This window comes from Arvicanthis niloticus, chromosome 2 (genome assembly GCF_011762505.2).
Source record: "Arvicanthis niloticus isolate mArvNil1 chromosome 2, mArvNil1.pat.X, whole genome shotgun sequence".
In the NCBI taxonomy this organism is placed as follows: Eukaryota; Metazoa; Chordata; class Mammalia; order Rodentia; family Muridae; genus Arvicanthis; species Arvicanthis niloticus.
The window spans coordinates 45,753,212-45,775,762 of record NC_047659.1 but is presented as its reverse complement, the minus strand read 5'-3'; the positions used below and the strand labels follow the sequence as shown (position 1 = coordinate 45,775,762).

The 22,551-nt window shown below is 42.6% G+C and overlaps 1 protein-coding gene across 1 annotated transcript in view; it reads right to left on the bottom strand.

Moving 5' to 3' along the window:
• Nucleotides 1-22,551, bottom strand: part of Myo3b (myosin IIIB) — a 340,938-nt gene that overhangs the window by 186,989 nt on the left and 131,398 nt on the right. Inside the window, exons 13-17 of the mRNA XM_034495370.3 lie at nucleotides 11,941-12,037; nucleotides 10,844-10,960; nucleotides 10,129-10,233; nucleotides 6,693-6,776; nucleotides 5,685-5,887 (exon numbers count right to left, since the gene is read on the bottom strand). Coding sequence (XP_034351261.3) covers nucleotides 5,685-5,887; nucleotides 6,693-6,776; nucleotides 10,129-10,233; nucleotides 10,844-10,960; nucleotides 11,941-12,037 — 606 coding nt within the window. The remainder of the gene's footprint in view (nucleotides 1-5,684; nucleotides 5,888-6,692; nucleotides 6,777-10,128; nucleotides 10,234-10,843; nucleotides 10,961-11,940; nucleotides 12,038-22,551) is intronic.

The following is a 22,551-nucleotide window of genomic DNA, read 5'->3' as shown; positions in this document are numbered from 1 at the left end:
ACGTGTATCTTCACTATAAACTGAAGAGCATTCTAGAACTAATTCAGGTAGCAGCTCAGTTGCATGCAACAATCTTTCCATGAAGCTCCTCGTCCTATGTATCTCTCTCTCTCTCTCTCTCTCTCTCTCTCTCTCTCTCTCTCTCTCTCACACACACACACACACACACACACACACACACACAGGGCTTCTGAGAGTGAGAAGTCTGGCCTACAGAGATGACAAATGCCCTGCTTTACTGGAGCCTCAGGCAGGAAATGTGTGCAAGCCCTCAGCAGTCAAGAAAGAATTCCTTTCAGAGCTGAGGTTTGCACTCTCCCAAGATGCTATGCTTTCAGACACTGCTACAAATGCCATTCTTCAGTCCCCGATGGCTCCTGCTGGCCACATCTTTTGTTGCTTTAATTTGTTTGCTTTTTTTTCCTTTTTAAATGAGTAGGGCGTATTTCACAGGCATGTCTCTGTGCATCTGTGCATCTGCACATGGTGCCCGTGGAGGCCAGAAGAGGGTTTTGGATCTTCTGGAACTAGAGTTACAGAAACTTGCTAGGTACTTGCTGGGTGTTGGCAACTGAAGATAGGTTCTTTGCAAGGGCAATAATTGCCCTTACCTTCTGTCTCTGAATTCCTTGCCCATATCTGCTAAGCGACCCTGGATAGGGTGCCCAGAGTGTTCATGTGGCAGCAAATGACACAGAAGGAACTGAGAAGCACACGCCTAGATACCATGCAACAAATGGCAGGGCCAAAACAGCAAAAACATCATCACTTTTTGATAATTAAATCGTATTGCTAGATCACCATGGATGGGGGAACTTTGGAAACTGATACTTGAGGGCAGTTTTAGAAAGTTCTGCCTCAGATCCCTTTCTACCCTCTGGAAGAGCGCAGTCTTTCAGGTTGATATGCTTACAGCAGAAAATCCTACTGCCTACCAGACTCACTTTATAGGAAGAAGCCTGGTGTGCCTCTCCTCTTCCCCTGTCTATGGCTTGGTCCCAGTCCTCCCTTTACCCTCTCCCAGACATCCTTGCTCTCCTTAGTCTGTTCAGGATGTTTTATCACTATGTTCTAGATATCTCTACTTGTCATTTCCCTCTCATTCACTCACAGAACATTACTTCATTGTTTTATTTATCTGGGTTTTTTTTTTCATCATAGGAAGTTGAATCCAGGATCTTCACTTTCTAGGCAATATTCTACCAATAAGCTACATCCCAGCCATTGGCTAATTTCTCATGATCCTCCTGTCTCAACCTTCCCAGCACTGGAATTACCAGGTGCATGCCACCATGTCAAGCAATTTTTATTATTTCAAATTAATTTTATTGTGTGTATTTAAGGTATGCAGTGTGGCACAGAATGCACATAAATCATTTTGAAATGGTATTATTCAACTAATAAATGTATTGGAAGCCATTTATGACAGGCACTGTGCTGGATCCCAGAGAAACAGTTCTAAGAGGATTCCTGCCCTTTTGGAGCATTCCTTCTAGGCAGAATTAAATTAAATAAAAGGGGAGCTTGAGAGAAAAACTTTAAAAGAAATGAGCAGGGGGCATGATAAAGAATAATGTTGAGAATGGAAATCACTTATGCCAAGTCAAGACAAAGACTCCAGGGAAATAACCCTACAGTGAATGAAGCCCTGAAGCCTGAGCAGGAATTGTAAGGTGTTGTAGAGAGATGGAAAGCAGAGACAGAAGTCTGCACACAAGGGCTCAGAGGGCTGCCTTACACTTGGCCAGCCTCTGAAAGGTTGTTTATTCAATGTACTTTTGTCAGATCTCATCCAGAGATGGGAGACCAGGAAATGGGATATTCAAGGGTGCCCAGAAAAGGGTAGAACCACCACTGTAAATGTAACTTTAATTTGCCCTATGTAACTGTTGTCTTGAAAGCTTACTGCTGAATAAGCTCACCCTTTCTAGCTCTTTCTGAACTCTGGCTGGCTAGTTCAACTCAGGCGTTCTGGCTCAAACTCCTCTCCAAGCTGACTGATTCAATCTGGTTTCTCTCACCTTCTGAATGAATTGCTCTGCTTGACCTCAAACTAACTCTAGCAATCTATTCTGATCTTCTGGCTCCTTCTCATTATCTGGCTTGTTCTGCTTTAACCTGTGTCTAGCTTGTTCTCTCTGTAACTTGTCTGTAAAACTGTCCTGCTAAAAGCTGCCTCTTTACTCCACAAACTGAACTGAACTCAACTCAACTCCATTGTACTGTCTTCTGTGCTGATTGACTGAGTTGAACTCAACTGACTAAACTCAACTGTCCTGCACTGAACTTACTGAACTGACTTCAACTCAACTTAACTGAACTCACTGAAATGAACTGACTCTTCAAAAATAGCTTCTACTTCCTGTGCTGTTCTTGTGAGGGTTGAGCGTATCCTATCCCATCAACTCTTTCTCTGAATTGTCATTTTGTCTGTCCCTCAATTAGACATTGAGAGACCAAATCTTTTGGGTTCAGACTCTATCTTAGAGAACCTGACCTAAAGTTGAACTCAAGTTAACTAGCAGGTACCTGGCACTAGTTTCCAGGTTACCCCGCAACAAGACCTGCATCTAAGCACTAGTTTCCAGGTTATTCTCTAACAAATCTGCACCTCCAGGTTACAAACCTCCCCTGACACTTCACTTCCTAACAATCACCAATCAGGAAGAAAACAGAAGTAAAGTTTATAATTTGGCTCCCAGCACCAGCCAATTATGTTAAAGACTATAATGGCCCTCCAATCAGATGTGTGTCAGGCTAGATAACCCCTTTTTGTCTCTATAAATGCTTGCTTGAAACTAAGCTTAGGGCTGCAGCCTCCTGTTCTGCTGCATCAGAGATGGTGGTGTGGCCCAACCTTGAGCTTGAATAGTGAGATCCTATGAGTAATGTGATTGTATTAGAATCGGCTCCTTGTTGGTCTTTTTCGGGTTCATGGACGTTTCCTGGCACAACATCATTGTTTGGGATTAAAGGTGTGTATTAAGAGTGTGTCTGTATTCCAGACAGAGCAGCCATGTTGCCAGATTTTAAAGCCTCCACCTCTCTCCATCCCATTCAATTCTCTTAACAACCTTGGGAGGTTGGTGTTATTAGGCCTGTATGTGACACAAAGGAAGTAAGGTGAGACAATAATTACATCCATGGGCACCACTCCACAGGAAGAACATGGAGCACAGGACACAGCAGTGTTAGTTCTGTCAAAGACAGTGCCTTCAACTTTAAAATCATACCAATATGGGGAGAAAGAGACAGAGAGGCTCACCCAAGTGATCAAGAAGCTACAGGGAACCTTCAAACACTTGTAGCTCCATCTCTTCACTCGTGTGCACTGTTAATACCTGCTTCTACTATGCAAGGAAATTCTCTGATGGAGGACGGTGTTTGATGTTGTGTGTGTGTGTGTGTGTGTGTGTGTGTGTGTGTGTGTGTTGGAAATCAAGCCTAGCATGCCATACCCCACCAGCCACACCCACAAATGTGCTTGGATTCTTAAGCTAGTCATTTGCTCAGTATCTGACTACTCCATCTCTCTTGTCTCCTCTATCACCCCTATCCATCTGGCTCCCCCTCGTCTCCATTGGCCAACTGAAACCAGAGTTAGCACTTCAAAATGCAAGTTAGTGGTGACCACTCCCCTGCCTGAAAGCATCCTCCAGTTTCCTAGTCTTTTTAGAAAAGGTTCAAGGTCCTATGCGATCCATTCTTAGTGCCCGTCTCTTGTTCCCTACACTCCTGTCCTCATTTTGTTGGCTAACTCTTGAGCCACAGATTTCAGATCAAACATTTTAAATCCAGGAAAACCCATCTCTCCTTCTGGACACCAGGTGTAGTGCCTAGTCTCTGGTTTCTTGTCAACTTGACACAAGGCAGAGTCATTTAGGAAATGAGAACCTCCACTGGGAAAAAAAAAAAATGTTCCTACCACATTGGCCTGTGGTGCAGTCAGTGTAAGAAGCAGGCTGAGCAAACTGTGGGACCAAGCCAGTAAACAACATTCCTCCTTGGCCTGTGCATCAGCTCCTGCCTCCAAGTGTCTGTCCTGTTTGTGACATTGTGACTTCCTTTGCTGTTGGACTGTGATGTGGAAGTATAAACAGAATCAATCCTTATCTCCCCTAGTTGCTCTCAGTCATGGTGTTTTATCACAAATAGAACCCCTCTGTCCTCCGGGAACTCCATGCAACTAACTCTTCTTCCTAAACCAGGTAGCGTGCCTCTTCACTGGTTTATTTTCCCAGCACTTGACTTGAAAGCTATCGCTTCTGAGCACTGATCACAGCTGCTCGATTTATATATTCCTATAACGACTGTGATCCGCTCATCCCTCCCCCGCTCACCATGGACTCAAGGACTTCATCTGTCTTGTTTACTCTGGCACATAGCAGGCATTCAGTATTGACTGGCTGTGTGTATGTAGCCCTGTTCCTGAGAAACTCTGGTGTCCTGCAGTGATCAAAACTAGTAATAAGAAGAGTGGCTAATACTGTTAACATGCACTGTCTCGAGTGCTTTTAAGTAATTTTACAAGCCCATGGGGCCATTGCTAGTGGCATCCACATTTCACAAATGAGGCTCAGAAATGCTTAGTGACCTGCCCAAGGTCACGGAGTGTCAGAAGCAGCTGTTGATGTCCAGAAGGACATGCTGGCAATGATTATTACCTATGATGATGATGCTTTACTTAAAACAGAGTGTTGTGGTTTAAATAATGTCTTCTGTGGGCTTGTATATTTGAGCACAAGGTCCCCAGTTGATGGCACTGTCTGAGAAGATTATGAAACATTCAGGTAGTACAGCTTTGCTGGAGGAGGTACATCATTTGAGGCAGGCTTTGAGGTTTGACAACCTGGCCAGATCACCTGTCCTCACGCTCGGCTTCCTGTGTGTTAGTGAAATGTGATCGCCCAGCCTCATGCCCCTGCTACTATGCTCTCCTAGCCATGATGAACTGTGTCTCCACTGAAACTGTCAGGTAAAATGAGCCCTGAATCACTGCTTTTTATCATAGTATTTTATCACAGCAGCAAAAAAAGGAATGAATACCTAATATAATTATATTCTTTTCTCTCCCAAGTGAAAGGAAAATATATGGAATATTTTCAGTACTTTTTGTTATTGGGAATTTCACATTTAATGGATAAAGTGGATCTTGAAGGTATGTGCAAATTAATTATTGTTATTCTACCTTATACAACCAACTCAAGAGTATCAGATATAACACTCCTAAAGCACTGCCCCCAGCCCGTGGCATTCTCCCCTTAATGCCTTTTAGGTAAAACAAAAACAAAAATAAAACTACCACCAAGGGTTGGAGAGATGGCTCAGCTGTTAAAAGCACTTGGTGCTCTTGCAGAGGCTTTGAGTACAGTTCCCAGCATGCAGATGGCAATTTGCAACCATCTATAGCTCCAGTTCCAAGGATCTTGCTCCCTCTTCTGGTCTCTTAGGGTAACAGGCACTCACACTATGCACAGAAATACATGCAAGTAAAACACCCATGTACCTAAGACAAAATGAGACATTAAAAAGCAAATCAGGTAACACTGGTCCTTTGCTTTTAAAAACTGGGGAAGATTAACGAGCAAGGGGCGATGGAAGCTTCAAAATTTCCAAATTCTCCAGGTTTATATTGGCAGAGAAAAAAAAAAAAAAAAACGGTGATAGAATAGAGGTGCACCTACACTGCCTGCTGAATAACTCTGGATTTTTCAAGGAGATACTCGGAGATTCTTGCCCCCATGACAGCTCCAGTTGGGGTGAACATCATTTCCAGATACTTCCCAAAGCGGCTGGAGTTATCATTGATGGCTGTGCAGGCGTTCCCGAAGGCTTCCACCAGAGAGTTCACCTGGAGAATTTTCTGGCGTAGGGTCTGGTTGTTGGCCTGGGTGGAATGGAGAGCGTTCTAGAGGAGCCTTCAGAGGCAGCATTCCAATAATGTCACCCCGCATCCCTCCCAGACTCCCTTTCCAAGCAACTTTACTTTGGGAAAGTTAGCATTAACCCCCACGTGGGTTTCTTACATGAAAGAGTCATGAGGTGCCATGAATCAGAAAGCCAGATTCGGTGGTAGTTTAAAAGTCTGGCTGCATTGTGTAGGACATCTTTGAGAGATGTTTACCGCTTAACAGTTTAGAAAGAATTCTAAATACTGACATCTTCTAATTTTTCCACTATGCTCTTCAATAAACCTCAACTCTAATGAAGGAGTCCTCAAACCCTTTCTTAGTCACATTATGCACTAGTGCCAACTACAAGCGACTCCCTGACTAATTTTGCAATCCTTCCTTCCATGTCTGGATCAAGGCTGGAATTTTCCTTTTCCTTAACTGTTGTTGCACAATGTCTTCCCCTTGCCATTTTCCTAATTGCCACAGTGGTTCCCCCTGATCTGACTCAGTGTTTAACCACTTTTCCCACTTAACAACTCAATGTTTCTACTACATTAAAAACACACAAAACAATTAATAGCCCGCAGTCTAGTAAATCCATGTTGGTATTATTTTTCTCACTACATGAAGTAAAAACAGCATGCTGGCATCTTAAGAGCCTAGCTATCAGGAAGCAAACACAAAAAAGATGAAATCTTATGGTAATTCCTGATTTAAAAAAAAAATACTACTGTCTTCTGCTATGAGGGCTTCTGCAGGGGCTTCTAGCCATGATATGCAAAGCAGGTTGGCCCATACCTTTCCTAAGAAAGTAAGATGCTGAACGATCAGATGGGCACTTTCCGTCTTCCCCGATCCGCTTTCTCCACTGATGACAATACACTGACACAGAAAATACCGTCAAGGGAGGAATTCAATGAATGACCACACAGAGACAACATGTGCATTGGGTTGTGGCTTCCCATATAACATCCTCCATCTTTCACTAAACAGCCGTTCTATCCTGGGACTCGTCCCACTATATGAAGAGCTGGCACAGCTGCTTGTCATTGCAAGGTATTATGTAGCACTGTCTGATAGTACCATTATTAATTGATCTTGTGGGTCGTTTGATCTATTCTTATTACGAACTATATTGCAATGAATAATCTTATACACAGGTCATTGTATCTACATGCAGATTCATCTGCTGAATAAATTCTAAGTGGGTAACATTTGATCAAAAGGTGTTTGTAAGTCAGCAGTTACTGTACCACTTTGCTAGGGACCAGAGCAGCTGGCTAGTTCACTAGAGAGATAATTTGTGTTTGCTGGCATATTAGAAGGAGTGTATGATCCAGGGCCAGCTACATGGGAGACATACATACACGGGGCATGTGCAGTTGGGGCTGGCATATTAGAAAAGGTACACAGTCCAGGGACTGGTACATGAGAAACATGCATGGGGCATGTGGAGTTGAGGCGACGCCATACAGAAAGTAGTCTGTAGCCTTGTAGCCTCACCACACAGTGTATTGATTTGTGTCAAACTGAGGGACTGGTACATGAGAAACATGCATGGGGCATGTGGAGTTGAGGCGACGCCATACTACAGAAAGTAGTCTGTAGCCTTGTAGCCTCACCACACAGTGTATTGATTTGTGTCAAACTGATAGGTAAAAACTGGTATTCAGTGCGGTTTCAGACTGTGTCTCTTTTATTATGAGTGAGATCAAACACCTGCCAATGCTTAAAGTCAAACACATTTTTTGGGGGGGGGGGCTTATTTATAGCCATGGCTTGTTTTTATTGTACTGTTGGCCATGTTCTTTTTAACACTTCCTGGAGCTCTTTGTACACAAAAGAAATCAGTGATGAGGTAGAATAAAAGCAACGTATTTGGCCTTGGTAGTTGCTTCTGGGCATAAAGCTTCTTGGAATTTCCTGACTGGTGGAGAGATCGGAGCATCGTCTGCTCAGGAAGAGCAGTGGCTGCTGCACCTTGGCTGTGAATGAGGTAGTTCCAAGTAGGAACCAAACTAACTATCTCAGGACAAGAATGGGCACTGAGAAAGAAAAGATGTATAGTCAGAGAATGGAAACTTTCAGACCTCCTTCCCATTATCCAGGAAGACCGAGAGGTTGAAAATTGAGTTCAATAAAAACTTGTATTGAAAAGAACCATTTTATTTACTTTATTATTCAAAACATTCTATTAGCATATATTCCCCCCCACACACACACACACAGAGTGAGACTTCACAAAGATTCTTTCAAGTCTACTATGTGCTTTGACTGTATTCATCTTGGACTTAGTTCCTCAATTATAAATTTTAATGATTTATTTATCTTTATCTTATGTATATTTGGTGTTTCACCTGTGTGTATGTCTGTGTGAGGGTGTCAGATTGGAATCATAGGCAATTGGGAACTGCCATGTGGGTGCTGGGAGTTGAATTCTGGTTCTCTGGAAGAGCAGCCAGTGCTCTCAACCAGTGAATCCCCAAGTTGTTTTTTTTTTTTTAAAAAAAAAAAAAAAAAAGTTTTAAAGAAATGAGATTCAGTGAGTTTGAAACTGATGTATTGAAGGTCCTGGGAGATGGCACAGGTGAAAAGCAAGATCCTCTGTGTCCCCACCTCTCCTATCTGTGACACCTCTCTTTCTATCTGTCCTGTGCACGTCTCCCATGTGGCTGCTGTGGGTTATAGCATGAGATGCCAGTAAAAACAAATCTAGTGCTCTTGCTAATTCTCTGAGTTGTTCTAGTGAATTAGCCAGCCTGACTGGAACCCCTGAATTTGTACTTGGGTTGGCACAGTTGTATCTTAGGTATTCCATCTGTAGCCTGCATCTGACATGCAGCAGTTTTGTTGATGTTAAACAATAACCTGTGGGATCTATGCTAACTCTAGAGTGTGTCCGGATTGCACTGAATTGTAGGGCACCCTGGAAAACTGTTTAGTGTTAGGAAACACACAATTTCATGTCAGAAACAAAATGGGGGAGGGGGAAAAAAACAAAAAAGCACAGCAGGCAAATTTGGAGGTCATGGCCTCTCTTTCCACTAATTTTCTCTCTGGGAAACCTGTGGACAGGTTGTAACTCTCCACAACAAGGCAGAGATACTCCTCTCCAGTCATCAGTGAGCCTGAGTGTGTTGTCCCATGGTTCTATTGTGCAGTGGTTTGAGTAAGAAGTATCTCTCATAGTTTAGGACACTTGAACATTTGGTCCCTAGCCAGAGATGTTGTTTGAGGAGGCTTAGGAGGTGCCGTCTTGCTGATGGAGCATGTCACTGGGGAGCCGTGGGAGTAAATATGCCTAACCCACTTGGAGTTTGCTCTCTTTGCTTTGTGTTTGCAGTTCCAGGTGGGGGCTCCTAGCTGCTCCTCCAGCAGTCACGTTTGTCTGCTGCTGCTTTCCCACCCTAACAGAGTCTTACGCCTCAGGGACTGTGAGCCACAGAAGCCCTTCCTTCTGCAAGTTGTCTTGACTATGATGTGTCATCAAGTGACAGAAAAGTAACTAAGACACAGTTATTATTTTGTTTACTGACCCCAAAAAAACCCAGACTTCTTTGGTCTCTGGAAGTATATGCATAGTAAGCTCTCATAAAATTTCCTTGCCAAGTTAGGTTACTTCTATTTGTTTGCAGAATGCAGGAATAAAGGAAAATAGACCTAACCAAATGGAGAAGGGGTCAAAAGTAGAATAAGCCATGCTGTGAATTACAAGTCTAGACAAGTAAAAATTGTGAGTTAAGTTTGCATTTAAATAACATTGAGCTTAAAGTTTATCAGTCTTAACCCTAACCCTTCAAATTTCCCAGCAGCTAGATGATACAGGGCCCGGTGTCTAGCAGGTGCAGTATTTCACATACACGGGACCTAGTCATAAAGATTCTGAGATATTAATAGGAGGAAATTTCATTTGTGCCATTATATATTCCATTTTTATTACAGTCATTGCATGTAATCAGGTTGTGGTTGTTCTATGTTCTCATTATGTTCGTATTAGAAATGTCTTTATTGCATTTCGTGAGAGAAAATGAGTGCTCCTGATATGTCTGTGTTATGTTACCTCAAAAGGGTTTTCTCCTTCTCAGGCCTCCAGTTCCCTTGTACAGCAATTTTATCTCCCATTTCCTCAGGGTAGCCTCAGCAACTACAGGTCCAAACCAAAAAAAAAGGGGGAGGGGGAAGGTGAACCATGACTTACCTGGTGAGCTGGTAGGAGAGGAAGGTGAGTCCTTACCTGGTCTTTGCTGAAAGTAACCAAACACTGATAAGCATTGTCTGCTGATGCAAATATGTGGGGGGGATTGGAGGAACGTTTCACCCCATGATAAAGCCTGGAACACTGAAGGAAAGAAACAACTCATTGACAGGACCCTTCAAATGCTCCACTGAACCATCTAATGCCTTCACTATCTATTACCCAGAAAAACAAGGCTTTCCTCCTTAGGGGACTTGCTGCTTCTGGAAGGCTTGGAGTCTGCAGGCCTATGTTCTGACCTTGTTTTCCATTACTGGATACACAAGCTTGGGCAAGGGGCACTAACTGCTCTGCTCTGTCTCTTCCTCTACTGAATAGTCAGTCATAGCTTTTCTGTCTCATAGGATGATCAGACATGAGCCAACCCAGTGTTTGGCATGTAGCAAGTATTCAGTAATTGCTAATTATTGCTCCTTGCTTTGAGAAGTTTCTTCCCGAAGATAAAATCCCTTTTATGTCAAATTATTGTCTAAACTTTTGGATATCAGTCCCATGGCAAGAGAGTGGTTACATGGTTTTAATGCCACTTCATTTTATTTTCATATTTGATTTTTTTTTCCCAGTGTGTGGGTTTGAGCCTAGCAGCAGGTGCATGCTAAGTGACTGTTCTACCAGCGAACTGCACTTCCAGACCTGGCCTTGTGATTTTTAATCACTCATGAAGGAACAAAATGCTTTAAACTGATCCTCGTACCTGTGGAGAGTATATGCTTAGATTCTGGAAGGGATTTAAGGCAATTAGAATATCTCCAACATAGGTGTATATTAGCCCGTCTGCGTACCGCTTCTGCAGCCAGTAGATAATTGTATCCTAAGAGAAGAAACATCGTTAAGAGCGGCATGGTCAACAAGACATTGCTGAAAGTAGCAATGAGCTTCTTGCACTAATATTTGTCTAAAAGATTAACACAGCCCATTCAGATCTTAACAGAGTCTTAATGATTCTAAATCTCTCAAATGATGGCATGTGTCTGGAAAGACTGAATGATTAGAAAGTGCTGAGAGAAGAGGTGACTGAGAAAGTGCTGACAAGCGTAGGGGGAGCCAACAGAGACTTGAGTTGTTCCAGAGATTTGAGTTGTTCCTGGGTGCACGGTTGAGGGGCAGTCTCTGTTCGATTGGAAGGTTCTATTTATAATTAGATTTAGCTGTCTGTGAACAGATTCCCCAGGTTCTGGAGATCAAACTTGAGTCCTCTGGAAGAGTAGTTGTTCAAGCTACTAACAGCTGTCTTGCCTGCCCTAGGAATTTCATGTCTCAGAAGTAACACTTGTTGCTGGATTGTGGAAATACAGAATTGAATACTGTGGCGTTACAGGTTAGTGATTGAGGGGTTGATACTGGGGTTCCCCAGGATTAGAATCCACAGGTAGAGGTTCAGCTCAAGCAAAGGCGATTATTCTGAATGAGGAATTCTCATAGTTGTCAGATTTCAAATCTGAACCATATTTACTCCACTGTCTCTGTAAATGAAATGTCTCCTTTTGAAGAACAAACACCTGTTTTTCAGGTAAACTGCAATATCTTTTATTAAATAGAAAATGAATTTAAGTTGGTGGGCTTCGTCGGTCAGGCCTGTGGAATAAAGGGCTTTACTAGAATCTTTCATCATTCTAAAACTATAAACGAACACACAGAGGATCATAGTCATAGTGACCATGCCATAGCTAACCAAGCAATTAAAGTTTGGAATGACTTTAGAAAAATGTGATCAATCACAGAGGAGCCAGAGAAGGGACAGACCACTTGTGTGAAGCTCTTCATGAGAGCTGTCTACTAAGTATTCAGTACCTCATCCAGGACCTCAAGATTGACTAAGTCATCCTCAAGGCAGCATTTGCCAGCATCCTCCACTCGATAGGGTCTTCTGGTATGCATCCTTTCATGCCTGGAACCATGAAGAGAACATCAACGCCATGACAGTGAACGCAGCAGCAGAAGGCAGGCAATGAGGGCAGCTCACTTGAGAACTCAGCACCTGACACATCCAGCGACCTCAGTGACAGTGAAAGCAAAGCCAGCTCAGACATCATGCCCTGTGTGTGGAGGCGCCAGGCAAAGGGGAGTCCTAAGTTCTTCCCTCACAGTGAAGAACTTTACTAACCGGGCCCAGCAAATATGCATGTGTGTTTCCTAGATTCTAGCTGCTGCACTTCTAGGAGGTATCTTCTACACTTTTATTTTCTGCTCTGCGTGGTACAAGGTTACTGTCTACCTGACTGTAATGTTTCCTAAGAAAGAAATGGAAAATCCCAAGACTACATAGCAGGACTCTCTGTAGGTAGAGACCCCCTTAGGGGTCATATATGAGATAGCCGGCATTACAAATACTGACATTACTATAGTCATAACAGTGGCTAAATCACAGTTATGAAGTAGCAATGGAATAATTTTATGGTTGGGGGTCACCACACATAAAGAACTGCAGTGAAGGGCTACACCTTTAGGAAGGTTGAGAACTATGATTTAGAGCATTCTACATCCTGTTGAAGCGTAGACTTTCCACTGAGCTATAGTCATAGTGCCCCCTTCTAATAATGTACCCTTGCCCGGCCTGCCACCACCCAGACTTTCTGATACATATTTTTAAACTACAAAAACTTTCAAGGAATAATGTAAATACCAAAGAGTAGGTCATGGTTTGCATTTACCTTGTTCATTTATCAAAAATTTATTTCCAAGCTTTCTCCTAAAGAACTCCTCTCTTGAGGTGACCACTCATGTTTCCACATTGGGGACATCCTCTCAGCCTGCTCCTAAATCTTGGTCAAGTACATACATGCATTAATGGGCAACATATAGGTTATGCACATTTAATTATGAAAAATAATATTCTGGGAGTTTTACTTAGCAAGTATGTCTTGTTTAAATTCAATATCATCTATTTTGTTTTGTTGACATTTATTTATGTGCATGTGCACTCTTGTGCATCCACGCGTGTTTGTCACATGCACCCTGGAAGTCAGAAGACAATTTCCAGGAGTCAGTTCTCTTCTTCTTCCGCCTGGGTCTTAGGGATTGAATATGTGTCACTGAGCTTCTATGGAAAGTTCTTTTGTCTGCTGAGCCATCTTTTCAGACTCATAATTTCTTATTGTGAGACACTGCTCACCATGTATCCAAGAAACTTGAATTATAATAAATAAAACCCCCTTTGATATTCCAAAGCACAGTTTGTTTTGTTATTTGGTTACTTTTTTATTTGTTTTAATTTATTTACTTTAAGTCCTGACCTCCCCTGCCAGTCCTTCTCCCTCCTTCCCCTCCCTGCCCCCATCCACTCCTCCTGTTTGCTTCAGAAAAGGGAAGGCCTCCCCTGGTCTTAGCTAAGGTCACTCTCCTAGATTCCTGGGCGTTTCCATTTCCCTTAGTTTCTAGCTCATCCAAGAAATACCCACCTACCCCCATTTCAGTTGTCTCTTAGTACTTTCTCCCTCTGTCCCACCTCCCATCTCTCCTCTTTCCATCCTCCCAGCCACCCCCCCCCCATCCACTTCTCTTTCTCAGTAAGATTCATGAATCCCTCCCCTTGAGCCTTTCTTGTTACTTAGCTTCTTCAGGTATGTGGATTGTAGCGTGGTTATCCTTTACTTTATGGCTAATAACCATTTATAAGTGAGTACTTATCATGTTTGTCTCTAAGTCTGGGTTCCCTTACTCAGGATGATCCTTCCGAGTTCCATCAGTTTGTCTGCAAAGTTCATGATGTCATTGTTTTTAATTCTTGAGTAATACTCCATGTGCAAATGTACCCCCATTTTTTTGTATTCATTCTTCAGTCAAGGGACATCTAGGTTGTTTCCAGGTTCTAGCTATTATGAATAAAGCTGCTATGAACATGGTTGAGCAAATGGCTTTGTGGTATGGTGGAACTTCTTTTGAGTATATGCCCAATAATGGTATAGCTGCATCTTGATTCCCAATATTCTGAGAAACCACCAAATTGATTTCCAAGGTGGCTGTGTGCATGTGCATAAGTTTTCACTCCCACCAGCAATGGAGTAATGTTTCCCTTGCTCCACATTCTCAACAGAGTAAGATGTCACTTGAGATTTTTCTCTTAGCCATTCTGGACAGTATAAGATGGAATCTCAGAGTCATTTTGCTTTGCATTTCCTTGATAGCTAAGGATCTTAACCATTTCTTTAAGTGATTCTCAGCCGTTAGAGATTCCTCTGCTGAGAATTCTCTGTTTAGATCAGTACTCTATTTTTTTTTAATTGGGTTATTTGTTTTGTTAATGTCTAGTTTCTTGAGTTCTTTATAAATTTTGCATATCAACCTTCTGTCAGCTGTGAAGTTGGTAAAAATCTTTTCCCACTCTGTAGGCTGCCATTTTGTTCTTTTGATGGTGTCCTTTGCCTTACAGAAGCTTTTCAGTTTCATAAGGTCCCATTTATTAATTGTTGATCTTAGTACCTGCATGATTGATGTTCAGGAAAGTTGTCTTCAGGGCTATTCCTCACTTTTTTTTTTTTTTTTTAATGTTAAGGTTTTTGATCCATTTGGACTTGAGTTTTGTGCAGGGTGACAGATATGGATCTATTTGCATTCTTCTACATCCAGTTAGACCAGCACCATTTGCTAAAGATGCTTTCTTTTTTCTATTGTATAATTTTGGTCTCTTTGTTAAAAATCAAGTGTACATAACTGTGTGGATTTACTACTAAGTCCATTGATCAATCTGTCTATTTTTATGCCATTGCCATGTGGTTTTTATTACTATTGCTCTATAGTACAAGCAATGCAGATGGTGATACCTCCAGAAGATCTTTTATTGTACAGGATTGTTTTAGCTATTCTGAGTTATTTTGGTTTTCCATAAGAAGCTGAGAATTGTTCTTTCAATGATTATAAAGAATTGTGTTGAAATTTCAATGGGAATTGCACTGAATCTGTTGATCGCTTTTGGTAAGCTGGCCATTTTTTCTATGTTAATCCTACTGATCCATGAGCATGGGAGATCTTTCCATCTTCTAATGTCTTCTTCAATTACTTCTTCAAAGATTTGAAGTTCTTGTCATACAGACCTTTCACTTGCTTGGTTAGAGTTACACCAAGATATTTTATATTATTTGTGGCTGTTGTGAAGGGTATTGTTTCCCTGGTTGCTTTCTCAGCCCATTTATCATTTGTATGTCTGAGGGCTACTAATTTGCAGGATTAATTTTGTATGTAGCCACTTTGCTGCAGGTGTTTATCAGCTCTAGGAATTCCCTGGTAGAATTTTTTAGGGTTGCTTATGCATACTATCATATCATCTGCATATAGCAATACTTTGACTTTTTCCTTTCCAATTTGTATCCGCTTGATCTCTTTTAGTTGTCTTATTGCTCTTGCTAGAACTTCAAGTACTATATTGAAGAGATAGGGAGAGAATGGGTAGTCTTGTCTTGTCCCTGATTTTTGCTTTAAGTTTCTCTCCTTTTAATTTTATGTTGGCTATCAGCTTGCTGTATATTGCCTTTATTATGTTTAAGTATGTGCATTATATCTTTGATCTCTCTAGGACTTTTACCATAAGAAGGTGCTGGATTTTGTCAAAGGCTTGTTCAGTATCTAATGAGATGATCATGTGTTTTTTTTTTTTTCTTTTAGTTTGTTTATACGGTAAATTACATTGACAGATTTTTATATGTTGAATTATCCCTGCACTTCTGAAATGAATCATGGCTAGAATATGGGGTTCAGGGGATGGGTTACTTGCTCTTATAAGGTCTCCTGTATCCCAGGCTGACCTCTTAGAACTCACTATATTAATAGAAGATGATGTCACACTGTGATCCTCCTGCTTCTATCTCCTGAGTGCTGGGATTACAAGCATTCCAGGAGGGATGTCCTTCACTCTAGATGTTTTTGCAGACAGTTCTGAGATTAAAAACACTGGCAAACCTCAGCTGCAACCTCAGAAACAAATAGACGCCAACATAAAGTTGATTCTCGGTGTGCACAGACACAGTTTGGCACCACCAATGTCCAAGTTGGTATTTTCCAAGCCCACCAGCAGATTGTCTATAGCTATGGCAGTACTTATAACTGTTTGTCTGTCCGTCTGTCTGTCTGTCTGTCTGTCTGTCTGTCTGATACACCTAAACTCCAAGAATCATGCCAATGAGCTTGAATCTCATCAAAATCTCCCACAAGGATTTAAACAAAACAAATTGGAAAAGATATCGTGATTACTATTATTAGCATGATGTGACCTCCTCTCCTGCTAATGGGCAAGCTAATCCTTAGAGTTGGTACTTAGTGGAGACTGTGGTTGGCAATCTAGAAATTGGTGTTGATATAAGATATTCTCATTCATATAAAGACCAGTTCACTAGTTCAGACACACACACACACACACACACACACACACACACACACACACACACACTAGTAGCTATATTTGCTCTCTCTGATTAGTGTTCCTTTGCAAAGGGTGCCTGCCTAATTTTCCTCCTGTGGAGTTAAAAAACCCTAATCCTAACGCTTATCTCTTTTACAAAATCCTTAGATGTTAGATAAAGTTATAAAACTGTTATGTTTCTCTATTCTTAGTTAAAATCAACAAAATTAAATTAGTTTAATTTTACTTTTCTGTTTTCTTGAGTCAAGTAGCTTGTTCTCAGATTATCCAAAACTCTCATGCTCCACCTAGTGTCTTAATTTAAGAACAGCATCTGCTAACTTTTTTTTTTTTTTTTTTTTTTTTTGCCAAGGAATTCTTAGTTAAAATATTAAAATTATAGACATTCAACTTAAAAATACTTGGGTTTGGCTGGGCAGTAGTGACCCATATCTTTAATCCCAGCACTTGCAAGGAAGATGCAATTTGATCTCTGTAAGTTTGAGGCCAGCTTGGTCTGCAGAGTGAGGTTCAGGACAGCCAGAGCTGCACAGGGAAGCTTGAAAAACAAAACACCAAACAAACAAAAAGATACTTGGATTGTGTAGGAGGCATAACTCAGAGAAAAGCACTAGAGGAACCAGATTTGTTAAACACATGGCCTATATTCTCCAAAGGAAGACAATAACTGATGCCTGGTCAGCCAGAAGGCTGGAGTGGATGTTGTCTAACAACCTGTCATCCATCTTTGAGCTGTTCTAAGGAGCCAGCCTTCCTGGGTCCCCCAAATATCCTGAGCATTATCTAGGCCCTTATCCTGAGGTTAGTTTCTTGGTAACTAGAACCCATCCTTATGAAACAGTCTCATGTACTTTGCATCCACCATCAATAGAATCTATCCTTATGCTTCTTCTTTAAGCTCTTACCCTGAGCACTCTTGGTCAGTCAACAGAACTTATTCTTGTACAGATCTCAGGTACGTTGCTACTTTACATGGGAGTTTCCACGTAGTTATGCCTAAAGTTTTGTTGTGATGAGTGTCATTTGGAAACCTCTTTCCAAAGTCTTACTGTGCTTAAATGTGTCGGAGAAATAAACCATGAGAAATAAGCCAGACTCTGGAAGTCTGCCCCAGTGCTCGATAAGTGATGCTGACTAGAGCTCATTCTTCACCTGGTGTGGATCATCTCCACGCCAGCTGTGACACTGGCAGGGTCCCCAGCAGGGTTGAGTATTCCAAAGCTTAGATAAATAGATACGTATAAGTGACTGGGTAACAGTAAAAGGACTGGGTAACAGTAAAAGACATTTTATTTAATAAAGGTATATAGTAATATATAGATTTGTTTTGTTCTTATCCTACAAAGCGTGTTGTCTACCACTTCTACTTTTAACATACTTGTACATATAAACATAAGAAATACTGTATGTTCCGGGTGAGTGCTGAAGTTCGTGCACAGTGTGCACTGAGGTGCTGTGTGCATAGAGCGATGGTTGTAACTAAAGTGTCTTCTAAGAGAAGCGTTCTGGGGGTAAAGTACAGAATGTCTTTCCTTCAAAGTCTATACTGCCTTTTCTGTATTTCCTGCTTGTGTTTATGAGACAAGTTTATGAGACAAACAGAGTTTGAGGTTTGAAGCTAAGAGGGAAAGCTGTGTGGTCTGGGTTTGGGTTGGAAGCAGTAGAGGATGCAGGGTCGGATGACTTTAGGTTTCAGGAACCAGTGATGACGTTTATGTTAAGGTAGAAATGTGTGGAGTCAATGGCAGGCTGTTTTTTCTAAACTGTCTTTAGCCCAGGTCATGGGTGGGAAGAGGACTTTAAGAATATCAAAGTAGCTCAGACTGGAGTTTACTCTCTGTGCCCGTGTTACAGTGAAGCAATTTTAGGACGATGCTCTTGAGTAGCCCCAACTCTGTGCCAAGGCTAGCCCTGTGTGTGATTTCCCTCCAAAGTGCATCCTTAACCCATTAGCTTCCTGTCTTGAAGCAGAGACTCCACGTAGAGGGTGTACAAACAAGTTCAGGACCCCCCCCCCCCCCCAGGGATTGGATGTGATCTTAAACTCAGCCATGTAAGTGATAGAAGGAAGTACTCTAAATTATGACCCAGGAATGTGACTCTCCTACCTGATTCTTATTCACATGCCATCCACCACTGAGACCTACTCACTGTGCGACAGTCTTTAGACGGTTGCCCTCCAGAAGACCCATCATGGAGATTATTTCTGCCCCTGTTCCTTCATTCTCAGAATATAATCCTTCCTTCCCTCCCAAGGTGCAAATGGAAAGATGAAAGAAAAACTAACATGTCTATCAAATGCCACGTTTAAGGAGGTGATGATATTTGTTAGGGATTGAGAGAACGCAGGTGCGGGAATAAGGAAGAAAGGAGATGAGGAAGAAGACCCAGAGGCAGTGGTCCAAGGCCTCTATAGTTGCAGATGCAGTTTTGGCCTAATAAATTGGCATTGTATTATCAATCATATTAAGCAGTATTTGATATTTCTTCAGACAGCAACAGCAGTCAGAGACAAAAGCAGAAATTTTAATATTGGTTTGTTCACACAATGAGGCATGATATGCAGGGTGTGGGGTGTAGAATGTAGAGTGTGGGTGTAGGGTGGGGTAGGGAGATGGGGTGGGGGATGAAGTGTTGGGGTGTGGGGGTATGAGGTGTGGGGGTGTGGGGTGTGGAGTGTGGGTGTGGGGGGGTAGGGTGGGTGGGTGTGGGGGGGTGGGGTAGAGGGATAGGGTTGGGGAATGGGGTAGGGGATGGGGTATTGGGGTGTGGGGGTATGAGGTATGGGGGTGTGGAGGTGTGGGATGTGGAGTGTGGGTGTGGGGTGTGGGGATGGAATGTTGGGGTGTGGGGGTATGCAGTACAGGGGTGTGGGTGTGTGGGTGGGGTGGGAGGATGGGGTTGGGGGATGGGGTGGGGGGATGAAGTGTTGGGGTGTGGGGGTATGCAGTACTGGGGTGTAGGTGTGGGGATGTGGGGTGTGGGGCATGGGGAGAAGTGATATAATTATATCAAGGTATAGATTTACTCATTCTCTTTTGGGGAGATAGGAAGACATTTAACTTCCAGTGTGGGCGACATCCTTAGCACTTTATGTGATCATTCAGAAGGTCTTCGTTGACAAGATCTTCAGGATCCATGGTTTATAGGATATGAAGTGTGTATGTGCCCACACATGTCTGCAAGTAGAAGAGTAGGGGAGAGAGCAAGGCTGCCTGGGGAAAGCCTGGCAGGTGAGCAGTGAGAAATCTGTTTTTAAAGGTCAGCACTGCAGGTTGAAAAGGAATCCAAACAACTAAAGTCATTGTTTTAATCGGCCTCTGGCAAAACGCAAGGGCAGAATCCAAAAGCCATTAAGCATAACAGGGGAAAAATAACTGTTACTAAATTCTCCTAGCAAATAATACTTAGAGTAGACCTTTGGCTTTTGATGATCTAGCATTTGTCATCTCAGCAGGCCCTAGCCACCTGCAGGGGCAGGACACACTAGAACTTGTCATTTTCCTGAGGCTTGCAGCTGAGTTCATGGTCATAGTGCAGCCACCCAGGGCCTTCCCTGCCTCCACCACATTCCAGACCGTGATCCTCTCTTCTAATGACTCTTGTGGAGTGATAAAACACACGGCTTCAAGTCTGCTGCTCTGATCTTTAACGGCTAGGCCACATACCCAGGTGACAGCAATAAATACATGGATTTGCAAACGGGTTTGGGAAAGAAGACATTTTGAAGGTCAGGGAAATGGTGGCTGGTGTCATCGAAAAGTTAAATTGTTTAAAAGCTTCTCTGACAAGTTAAGAGACACTGTAGCCTTAAACTGTTATCTACAAATGCTGAGAAATTTGGACCTCCTTTAAGATTACGTCTTAGATCTTTAACTGTCGTGCCTAAATCAGACATACAACATGGCCAAACCATAAGTTATTGGGAAAATTTAAGTTCCCCTGAGGTGCTATATTTGTATATGTGATCATCAACGTCCTGGAATGATAATGACCGAATCTCAATAACACAGTGTTCCTTCTGCCTCTGGATCCCTGTAGGACTGCACAGATAGAATCCTAAAGCTAAGTGGGTATAGATCCAGGTATATAAGTGAAAAAATGTTGCCTCAAGCTCTGGTTTTTCATACAGCTGCTTCATTCAGAAGAGCTATACCCATGAGAGCTAAGATGGACCTCACATCTCAAGCCCTTCTCCAGACAAGGTGCGCCTTCTGCTGCACTGTAACCAATTGTAACCACACCCCCTGATGTCCCCCTGATGCCTAACCTTGCTCCTACTAATTTGAACGCTGGTCCTATTTGCTTATAGCCAAGATGGCCACTTCCCCATGGAATCTTGACATAGCACTACTGTCTACCTGTTAGGGATTTTTAGGATTGTTGGTATTCAAGAGGGATACTGAGGCAGATTGTCCTTTTGGAGTAAGAGATTTACTAGAGTTGGTAACACTGCATGCAGACATCCTGATAGAGGCTCTGAAAAGAATTTAGGCCCACAATGCAAAGTGGGAGTCTCTTCGTTTAGGTTTCAGAGAAGGCCCGATATCACATAACCAATGAGTAGCCCATAATGCCCGCTCATAGTCGGGTGAATACCTGAGAAGTAGGGGAGGGGACACAAGTTTGGTCCTTTAGTTAATGGGTGTCCATCATCCGGAATGTGTTATCTTTAATCCCTGAATGCTTAGGGTCTCTGGGATTGGGAAGAGAGGATTATAGGTTCCCAGACAGCTTCTCAGTAGGGTGCCTGTCATTTCCCCATAGCTGTAAGAATTACAGACTCAAGTAGGAGAGAGGGAGGCTGCTGCCAGTGAACATAGCTGTGTCAGCCCGAGGCTAAACTTGACACCACTTGATCCCGGTGGCAGGGAGTGAAGCTCTTTCTGCTCAGCTATGCCTTCCCAACCTCTGCTCTGCCCACCATTCTCTCCTATGCCCATTCACACACCCCTTACCTTGTCGTCGTCCCCCTCCTCCTCCTCTTCCTCCTCTTCCTCCTCTTCCTTCTCTTCCTCTTCCTCCTCCTCCTCATTCTCCTTCTCCTCCTCAGCACCTGACTTCTTTTGCTTTCTCCTCCATCTGTTACCTCATCTTACTCTTACCTGGGGGCTCCTCAACTTGCCAATAAGTTAAAAAAAAATGTGAATTTCTATCACACTGAAGTTTTCCATGAGCACAGCTCTGTCTTGTTTCTAAGTTCCTCTCCAAAGCTCCCAGGAGCTCAGTCTCTCCCTCCCTTTGTTCTCTATACTCCGCTGAACCTGTGTTTCTTCTCCGTGCCAAAACAACCAGCCCCTCACTAGACTCAGCCTCTGAGTTACTAAGCCACTATCAGACCTCCAAACCTGCTTTCCCGGTCCTATACTTTGTGGTCAAGAGTAACTAGAGCCTACAGATGGCAAAGGCAATACTGGAGACAGCCCACTAGCTGGGAGCCTTTAGTGCTGTGCTGTGGTTCTCCAAGGCTCTCCTAACAACTTCACAGCAGTGGAGTATCCATCAGTCACTCTATACCTGGGTCTTCTGTACTTCCGAAAAGTCATAGCTGTATTTGAATGACTTTGTCACAATCCTCATAGTGACACTTCCAAAGGCTAAGCATGTCCCTGGAGCTGAACATCACTGCCCACCCTGATACCTTCGTAGTTTTTGGAAAACTAACGGCCATTCAGCATGAGTTTTCTCACAGTACCTCCTTTTCCCTTCAGATTTTCAGAATATTCTTGTCTCACCTGTATGAGACAAGCATTGAGGTTCATTCTAAGACCAGCCAACCATCTCTTAGACCATTGGTCCGTTTCTTTTGTTCGTCTATAATTCTCTCTTGTATCTTTAATGTCTCCTCTACACATTATCCTCCCCTGTCATCTTTTCAAGCCTTCCCCATCATTTTACAAAGTTATTTATTTATTTATTCACTTTATATCCTGATTGTGGTCCAATATCCCTCCTTTCCTCTCAGCCCCACCCTTACAAATCCCTCTCTTTATTACCCTCTCCTCTTCTCCTCAGAAAGAGAAGCTCCCCTGGGTACTGCTCCACCCTGG